This window comes from Oncorhynchus clarkii, chromosome 12 (genome assembly GCF_045791955.1).
Source record: "Oncorhynchus clarkii lewisi isolate Uvic-CL-2024 chromosome 12, UVic_Ocla_1.0, whole genome shotgun sequence".
NCBI lineage: Eukaryota > Metazoa > Chordata > Actinopteri > Salmoniformes > Salmonidae > Oncorhynchus > Oncorhynchus clarkii.
In genome coordinates, this window is record NC_092158.1 from 94,835,131 (window position 1) to 94,844,989 (window position 9,859).

The 9,859-nt window shown below is 48.8% G+C and overlaps 1 protein-coding gene across 1 annotated transcript in view; it reads right to left on the minus strand.

Moving 5' to 3' along the window:
- The window catches only part of LOC139422611 (unconventional myosin-XV-like), a 206,940-nt gene that overhangs the window by 26,696 nt on the left and 170,385 nt on the right, over positions 1 to 9,859 (minus strand). The window contains exons 42-45 of the mRNA XM_071173757.1: positions 7,511 to 7,626; positions 6,574 to 6,709; positions 2,100 to 2,215; positions 550 to 668 (exon numbers count right to left, since the gene is read on the minus strand). Coding sequence (XP_071029858.1) covers positions 550 to 668; positions 2,100 to 2,215; positions 6,574 to 6,709; positions 7,511 to 7,626 — 487 coding nt within the window. The remainder of the gene's footprint in view (positions 1 to 549; positions 669 to 2,099; positions 2,216 to 6,573; positions 6,710 to 7,510; positions 7,627 to 9,859) is intronic.

Sequence of the window (9,859 nt, forward strand, 5' to 3'; positions counted from 1 at the left end):
GGTGTCCTGTGTGAATTTAAGTGTGCTCTCTCTAATTCTCTCTTTCTTTCTCTCTCGGAGGACCTGAGCCCTAGGACCTTGCCTCAGGACTACCTGACATGATGACTCCTTGCTGTCCTCAGTCCACCTGGCCGTGCTGCTGCTCCGGTTTCAACTGTTCTGCCTTATTATTATTTGACCATGCTGGTCAATTATGAACATTTGAACATCTTGGCCATGTTCTGTTATAATCTCCACCCAGCACAGCCAGAAGAGGACTGGCCACCCCTCATAGCCTGGTTCCTCTCTAGGTTTCTTCCTAGGTTTTGGCCTTTCTAGGGAGTTTTTCCTAGCCACTGTGCTTCTACACCTGCATTGCTTGCTGTTTGGGGTTTTAGGCTGGGTTTCTGTACAGCACTTTGAGATATCAGCTGATGTACGAAGGGCTATATAAATACATTTGATTTGATTTTTGATTTGATTTGTGTGTGTGTGTGTGTTAATGTGTGTGTGTGTGTGTGTGTGTGTGTGTGTGTGTGTGTGTGTGTGTGTGTGTGTGTGTGTGTGTACCTGTAAGGGTGTAGCACTCTGAAGTAGTCTGGGACAACAGCGCTGCTTCTCACCATCTTCAGCAGCTTGATGCCTCGATGAGACACAGAGACCACCTGCACCCCAGTACCCACACTGCCCTGCAACACACACACTCTGTCAACATCAACAGGCTCACACACACACACAGTTATGAGACCACCTGCACCCCAGTACCCACACTGCCCTGCAACACACACACTCTGTCAACATCCACAGGCTCACACACACACACACACAGTTATGAGACCACCTGCACCCCAGTACCCACACTGCCCTGCAACACACACACTCTGTCAACACACACAGTTATGTAGCGTCCTCAACCCAACACCTAGCGACCTCACCCCAACACCTAGAGACCTCACCCCAACACCTAGCGTCCTCAACCCAACACCTAGCGTCCTCAACCCAACACTTAACGACCTCAACCCAACACCTAGCGATCTCAACCCACCACCTAGCGACCTCAACCCAACACCTAGCGTCCTCAACCCAACACCTAGCGTCCCCAACCCAACACCTAGCGTCCCCAACCCAACACTTAACGATCTCAACCCAACACCTAGCGATCTCAACCCAACACCTAGCGACCTCTACCCAACACCTAGCGACCTCTACCCAACACCTAGCGACCTCTACCCAACACCTAGCGACCTCTACCCAACACCTAGCGACGTCTACCCAACACCTAGCGACCTCAACCCAACACCTAGCGACCTCAACCCAACACCTAGCGACCTCAACCCAAACACCTAGCGACCTCAACCCAAACACCTAGCGAGCTCAACCCAACACCTTTCGACCTCAACCCAACACCTATCGTACTCAAACCAAACACCTAGCGACCTCAACCCAAACACCTAGCGACCTCAACCCAAACACCTAGCGACCTCTACCCAAACACCTAGCGACCTCAACCCAACACCTAGCGACCTCAACCCAACACCTAGCGACCTCAACCCAACACCTAGCGACCTCAACCCAACACCTAGCGACCTCACCCCAACACCTAGCGACCTCAACCCAACACCTAGCGACCTCAACTTAACACCTAGCGACCTCAACCCAACACCTAGCGACCTCACCCCAACACCTAGCGACCTCAACCCAACACCTAGCGACCTCAACCCAACACCTAGCGACCTCAACCCAACACCTAGCGACCTCAACCCAACACCTAGCGATCTCAACCCAACACCTAGCGACCTCAACCCAACACCTAGCGACCACAACCCAACACCTAGCGACCTCAACCCAACACCTAGCGACCTCAACCCAACACCTAGCGACCTCAACCCAACACCTAGCGACCTCAACCCAACACCTAGCGACCTCAACCCAACACCTAGCGACCTCAACCCAACACCTAGCGACCTCAACCCAACACCTAGCGACCTCTACCCAACACCTAGCGACGTCCAATGTGTAATGTGTTGTGTTGACAGTCGCTGGACCCGGGTAGGAGTACTGGGTGGAGCTACCCCAGATATAGCTACGGTATATAGGCTCACACACAGAGACACACTCACCGAGGCAGGGAAGAGTCGTGAGAAATATATTTCCCAGGAGTCTCTGGCCATCGTCACGATCTTCTTCTTCACACTCTCATCCTGTGTGGCTCCATCCTGACCCACCTGGTGCTCCACTACACACACACACAGTCACACAGTCACACAGACAGACAGACAGACAGACAGACAGACAGACAGACAGACAGACACTGAGTAATGATGGTTCTAATAGTTTGTGGTGTTTTATGGGGTTTGATGGTGTTTTGTGGTGGGTTGTGGTGTTATGTGGTAGGTTGTGATGTTGTGTGGTGGGTCGTGGTGTTTTGTGGTGGGTTGTAGTGTTGTGTGGTGGGTTGTGGTGTTATGTGGTGGCTCGTGGTGTTGTATGGTGGGTTGTGGTGTTATGTGGTGGGTTGTGGTGTTGTGTGGTGGGTTGTGGTGTTGTGTGGTGGGTTGTGGTGTTGTGTGGTGGGTTGTAGTGTTGTGTGGTGGGTTGTGGTGTTGTATGGTGGGTTGTGGTGTAGTGTGGTGGGTTGTGGTGTTGTGTGGTGGGTTGTGGTGTGGGTTGTAGTGTTGTGTGGTGGGTTGTGGTGTTGTGTGGTGGTTTGTGGTGTTATGTTGTGGGTTGTGGTGTTGTGTGGTGGGTTGTGGTGTAGTGTGGTGGGTTGTGGTGTTGTGTGGTGGGTTGTGGTGTTGTGTGGTGGGTTGTGGTGTTGTGTGGTGGGTTGTGGTGTTGTGTGGTGGTTCAAATCAAATCAAATTTTATTTGTCACATTCACATGGTTAGCAGATGTTAATGCGAGTGTAGCGAAATGCTTGTGCTTCTAGTTCCGACAATGCAGTAATAACCAACAAGTAATCTAACTAACAATTCCAAAACTACTGTCTTATACACAGTGTAAGGGGATAAAGAATATGTAAATAAAGATATATGGATGAGTGATGGTACAGAGCAGCATAGGCAAGATACAGTAGATGGTATCGAGTACAGTATATACATATGAGATGAGTATGTAAACAAAGTGGCATAGTTAAAGTGGCTAGTGATACATGTATTACATAAGGATGTAGTAGATGATATAGAGTACAGTATGTACATATGAGATGAATAATGTAGGGTATGTAAACATATTAGGTAGCATTGTTTAAAGTGGCTAGTGATATATTTTACATCATTTCCCATCAATTCCCATTATTAAAGTGGCTGGAGTTGAGTCAGTGTGTTGGCAGCAGCCACTCAATGTTAGTGGTGGCTGTTTAACAGTCTGATGGCCTTGAGATAGAAGCTGTTTTTCAGTCTCTCGGTCCCAGCTTTGATGCACCTGTACTGACCTCGCCTTCTGGATGATAGCGGGGTGAACAGGCAGTGGCTCGGGTGGTTGTTGTCCTTGATGATCTTTATGGCCTTCCTGTAACATCGGGTGGTGTAGGTGTCCTGGAGGGCAGGTAGTTTTCCCCCGGTGATGCGTTGTGCAGACCTCACTACCCTCTGGAGAGCCTTACGGTTGTGGGCGGAGCAGTTGCCGTACCAGGCGGTGATACAGCCCGACAGGATGCTCTCGATTGTGCATCTGTAGAAGTTTGTGAGTGCTTTTGGTGACATGCCGAATTTCTTCAGCCTCCTGAGGTTGAAGAGGCGCTGCTGCGTCTTCTTCACGATGCTGTCTGTGTGAGTGGACCAATTCAGTTGGTCTGTGATGTGTATGCCGAGGAACTTAAAACTTACTACCCTGTCCACTACTGTTCCATCGATGTGGATAGGGGGGTGTTCCCTCTGCTGTTTCCTGAAGTCCACAATCATCTCCTTAGTTTTGTTGACGTTGAGTGTGAGGTTATTTTCCTGACACCACACTCCAAGGGCCCTCACCTCCTCCCTGTAAGCCGTCTCGTCGTTGTTGGTAATCAAGCCTACCACTGTTGTGTCGTCCGCAAACTTGATGATTGAGTTGGAGGCGTGCGTGGCCACGCAGTCGTGGGTGAACAGGGAGTACAGGAGAGGGCTCAGAACGCACCCTTGTGGGGCCCCAGTGTTGAGGATCAGCGGGGTGGAGATGTTGTTGCCTACCCTCACCACCTGGGGGCGGCCCGTCAGGAAGTCCAGTACCCTGTTGCACAGGGCGGGGTCGAGACCCAGGGTCTCGAGCTTGATGACGAGCTTGGAGGGTACTATGGTGTTGAATGCCGAGCTGTAGTCGATGAACAGCATTCTCACATAGGTATTCCTCTTGTCCAGATGGGTTAGAGCAGTGTGCAGTGTGGTTGAGATTGCATCGTCTGTGGACCTATGTGGGCGGTAAGCAAATTGGAGTGGGTCTAGGGTGTCAGGTAGGGTGGAGGTGATATGGTCCTTGACTAGTCTCTCAAAGCACTTCATGATGACGGAAGTGAGTGCTACGGGGCGGTAGTCGTTTAGCTCAGTTACCTTAGCTTTCTTGGGAACAGGAACAATGGTGGCCCTCTTGAAGCATGTGGGAACAGCAGACTTGTATAGGGATTGATTGAATATGTCCGTAAACACACCGGCCAGCTGGTCTGCGCATGCTCTGAGGATGCGGCTGGGGATGCCGCCTGCAGCCTTGCGAGGGTTAACACGTTTAAATGTTTTACTCACCTCGGCTGCAGTGAAGGAGAGTCCGCATGTTTTCGTTGCAGGCCGTGTCAGTGGCACTGTATTGTCCTCAAAGCGGGCAAAAAAGTTATTTAGTCTGCCTGGGAGCAAGACATCCTGGTCCGTGACTGGGCTGGTTTTCTTCTTGTAGTCCGTGATTGACTGTAGACCCTGCCACATACCTCTTGTGTCTGAGCCGTTGAATTGAGATTCTACTTTGTCTCTATACTGACGCTTAGCTTGTTTGATAGCCTTGCGGAGGGAATAGCTGCACTGTTTGTATTCGGTCATGTTACCAGTCACCTTGCCCTGATTAAAAGCAGTGGTTCGCGCTTTCAGTTTCACGCGAATGCTGCCATCAATCCACGGTTTCTGGTTAGGGAATGTTTTAATCGTTGCTATGGGAACGACATCTTCAACGCACGTTCTAATGAACTCGCACACCGAATCAGCGTATTCGTCAATGTTGTTATCTGACGCAATACGAAACATATCCCAGTCCACGTGATGGAAGCAGTCTTGGAGTGTGGAATCAGCTTGGTCAGACCAGCGTTGGACAGACCTCAGCGTGGGAGCTTCTTGTTTTAGTTTCTGTCTGTAGGCAGGGATCAGCAAAATGGAGTCGTGGTCAGCTTTTCCGAAAGGAAGGCGGGGCAGGGCCTTATATGCGTCGTGGAAGTTAGAATAACAATGATCCAAGGTTTTTCCAGCCCTGGTTGCGCAATCGATATGTTGATACAATTTAGGGAGTCTTGTTTTCAGATTAGCCTTGTTAAAATCCCCAGCTACAATGACTGCAGCCTCTGGTTTGTGGTGTTATGTGGTGGGTTGTGGTGTTGTGTGGTGGGTTGTGGTGTTGTGTGGTGGCTTGTGGTGTTTTGTGGTGGGTTGTGGTGTTATGTGGTGGGTTGTCGTGTTGTGTGGTGGGTTGTGGTGTTATGTGGTGGGTTGTGGTGTTATGTGGTGGGTTGTGGTGTTGTGTGGTGGGTTGTGGTGTGGTGTTGTGTGGTGTGGTGGGTTGTAGTGTTGTGTGGTGGGTTGTGGTGTTGTGTGGTGGGTTGTGGTGTTGTGTGGTGTTATATGGTGGGTTGTGGTGTTGTGTGGTGGGTTGTGGTGTTGCGTGGTGGGTTGGGGTGTTATATGGTGGGTTGTGGTGTTGTGTGGTTGGTTGTGGTGTTATATGGTGGGTTGTGGTGTTGTGTGGTGGGTTGTGGTGTTGTGTGGTGTTATATGGTGGGTTGTGGTGTTGTGTGGTTGGTTGTGGTGGGTTGTGGTGTTGTGTGGTGGGTTGTGGTGTTGTGTGGTGGGTTGTGGTGTTGTGTGGTGGGTTGTGGTGTTGTGTGGTGGGTTGTGGTGTTGTATGGTGGGTTGTGGTGTAGTGTGGTGGGTTGTGGTGTTGTGTGGTGGGTTGTGGTGTGGGTTGTAGTGTTGTGTGGTGGGTTGTGGTGTTGTGTGGTGGTTTGTGGTGTTATGTTGTGGGTTGTGGTGTTGTGTGGTGGGTTGTGGTGTTGTGGGGTTGGTTGTGGTGTTATATGGTGGGTTGTGGTGTTGTGTGGTGGGTTGTGGTGTTGTGTGGTGTTATATGGTGGGTTGTGGTGTTGTGTGGTTGGTTGTGGTGGGTTGTGGTGTTGTGTGGTGGGTTGTGGTGTTGTGTGGTGGGTTGTGGTGTTGTGTGGTGGGTTGTGGTGTAGTGTGGTGTTATATGGTGGGTTGTGGTGTTGTGTGGTGGGTTGTGTTGTGTGGTGTGTGGTGGTGTTGTGGTGTTGTGTGGTGGGTTGTGGTGGTGTGTAGTGTGGTGTTATATGGTGGTTGTGGTGTTGTAGTGGTTTGATGGTGTTTGGTTTTGTTTTGATGGTGTTTTGTGGTGGTTCTAATGGTTGGTACCAAACATAGCCTTCATCTTGGTCCTCTCCTCCTGAGTGATGCGGATGCAGGCCTCTGAGAAGGTGTCGTGGACTATCTGTCTGAACAGCAGCTCCAGCAACAGAGGAGTGTTGAAGTTGTCTTTAGGGTAGAACACCTGCAGTACCACACCATCAACATAGACAATATCAAGACTTGGAATGAGCTCATTGGTTGGACAAACAATTATTTGACTTGTTCCTAATTGTCTTGAAGGATCATGACTGATTGTGACTGATTGATACCTTCCTCAGGTAAATCTCCCAGGGTGTGTTAGTGTGTGGGCCCCTCCTTCCTCTGGTAAATCTCTCAGGGTGTGTTAGTGTGTGTACCTCTTCCCTCAGGTAAATCTCTCAGGGTGTGTTAGTGTGTGGGCCCCTCCTTCCTCAGGTAAATCTCCCAGGGTGTGTTAGTGTGTGGGCCCCTCCTTCCTCAGGTAAATCTCTCAGGGTGTGTTAGTGTGTGTACCTCTTCCCTCAGGTAAATCTCTCAGGGTGTGTTAGTGTGTGGGCCCTCCTTCCTCAGGTAAATCTCTCAGGGTGTGTTAGTGCGTGGGCCCCTCCTTCCTCAGGTAAATCTCCCAGGGTGTGTTAGTGTGTGGGCCCCTCCTTCCTCAGGTAAATCTCTCAGGGTGTGTTAGTGTGTGTACCTCTTCCCTCAGGTAAATCTCTCAGGGTGTGTTAGTGCGTGGGCCCCTCCTTCCTCAGGTAAATCTCCCAGGGTGTGTTAGTGTGTGTACCTCTTTCCTCAGGTAAATCTCTCAGGGTGTGTAAGTGTGTGGGCCCCTCCCTCCTCAGGTAAATCTCCCAGGGTGTGTTAGTGTGTGTACCTCTTTCCTCAGGTAAATCCTCCAGGGTGTGTTAGTGTGTGGGGCCCTCCTTCCTCAGGTAAATCTCCCAGGGTGTGTTAGTGTGTGTACCTCTTTCCTCAGGTAAATCCTCCAGGGTGTGTTAGTGTAAGTGTAGTGTTCTTCACTGCTCCTGTGGTGTAGCTGGGTCTGGCTGGTCTCTTCCTCTACAGGCAACTCTCTGGACACTATAAACACACACATAAACACACACACACAAGAACACTGAATGGTTTTCATTCAACAATGAAAATTGTCTGGTTCAGTTCAGGACTGATTCTAGTTATGGTCTGGTTCAGGTCTGGATCTATTTCAGGTTTGGATCTAGTTCAGGTCTGGTTCTAGTTGAGGTCTGGATTTGGTTCAGGTCTGGGTCTGGCCAGACCTGAACTATAACCAGACCTGAACCAGACCTAAACTACAACCAGACCTAAACTATAACCAGACCTGAACTATAACCAGACCTGAACTACAACTAGGCCTGAACTAGAACCAGCCAGACCTGCACTAGAACCGAACTAGAACCAGACCTGAACTAGAACCAGACCTAGGTTGTAGTTCAGGTCTGGTTGTAGTTCAGGTTATAGTTCAGGTGTGGTTCAGGTGTGGTTAACCAGACCTGAACCAGACCTAAACTACAACCAGACCTAAACTATAACCAGACCTGAACTATAACCAGACCTGAACTACAACTAGGCCTGAACTAGAACCAGCCAGACCTGCACTAGAACCGAACTAGAACCAGACCTGAACTAGAACCAGACCTAGGTTGTAGTTCAGGTCTGGTTATAGTTCAGGTCTGGTTATAGTTCAGGTTATAGTTCATGTCTGGTTGTAGTTCAGGTCTGGTTATAGTTCAGGTCTGGTTGTAGTTCAGGTCTGGTTCTAGTTCATGTCTGGTTGTAGTTCAGGTCTGGTTATAGTTCAGGTCTGGTTATAGTTCAGGTCTGGTTATAGTAAAGGTCAGGTTATAGTTCAGGTCTGGTTATAGTTCAGGTCTGGTTGTAGTTCAGGTCTGGTTATAGTTCAGGTCTGGTTATAGTTCAGGTCTGGTTGTAGTTCAGGTCTGGTTATAGTTCAGGTCTGGTTATAGTTCAGGTCAGGTTATAGTTCAGGTTATAGTTCAGGTCAGGTTATAGTTCAGGTCTGGTTATAGTTCAGGTCAGGTTATAGTTCAGGTTATAGTTCAGGTCAGGTTCTAGTTCAGGTCTGGTTATAGTTCAGGTCAGGTTATAGTCCAGGTCTGGTTGTAGTTCAGGTCTGGTTGTAGTTCCGGTTGTAGTTCAAGTCTGGTTGTAGTTCAGGTCTGGTTATAGTTCAGGTCTGGTTGTAGTTCAGGTCTGGTTGTAGTTCAGGTCAGGTTCTAGTTCAGGTCTGGTTATAGTTCAGGTCTGGTTCTAGTTGAGGTCTGGATTTGGTTCAGGTCTGGGTCTGGCCAGACCTGAACTATAACCAGACCTGAACCAGACCTAAACTACAACCAGACCTAAACTATAACCAGACCTGAACTATAACCAGACCTGAACTACAACTAGGCATGAACTAGAACCAGCCAGACCTGCACTAGAACCGAACTAGAACCAGAAGAACATGGTTGTAGTTCAGGTCTGGTTAGAGTTCAGGTTATAGTTCAGGTCTGGTTGTAGTTCAGGTCTGGTTGTAGTTCAGGTCTGGTTATAGTTCAGGTCTGGTTATAGTTCAGGTCTGGTTATAGTTCAGGTTATAGTTCAGGTCTGGTTATAGTTCAGGTCTGGTTGTAGTTCAGGTCTGGTTATAGTTCAGGTCTGGTTATAGTTCAGGTCTGGTTATAGTTCAGGTCTGGTTATAGTTCAGGTCTGGTTATAGTTCAGGTCTGCTTCTATTTCAGGTCTGGTTGTAGTTCAGGTCTGGTTGTAGTTCAGGTCTGGTTATAGTTCAGGTTGTAGTTAAGGTCAGGTTATAGTTCAGGTCTGGTTATAGTTCAGGTTATAGTTCAGGTCTGGTTATAGTTCAGGTCTGGTTGTAGTTCAGGTCTGTTTATAGTTAAGGTTATAGTTCAGGTCTGGTTGTAGTTCAGGTTATAGTTCAGGTCTGGTTATAGTTCAGGTTATAGTTCAGGTCTGGTTATAGTTCAGGTCTGGTTATAGTTCAGGTCTGCTTCTATTTCAGGTCTGGTTATAGTTCAGGTTGTAGTTCAGGTCAGGTTATAGTTCAGGTCTGGTTATAGTTCAGGTCTGGTTATAGTTCAGGTCTGGTTATAGTTCAGATCTGGTTATAGTTCAGGTCTGGTTATAGTTCAGGTCTGGTTATAGTTCAGGTCTGGTTCTAGTTCAGGTCTGGTTATAGTTCAGGTTATAGATCAGGTCAGGTTATAGTTCAGGTCTGGTTGTAGTTCAGTTCTGGTTGTAGTTTAGGTCTGGTTATAGTTCAGGTCTGGTTGTA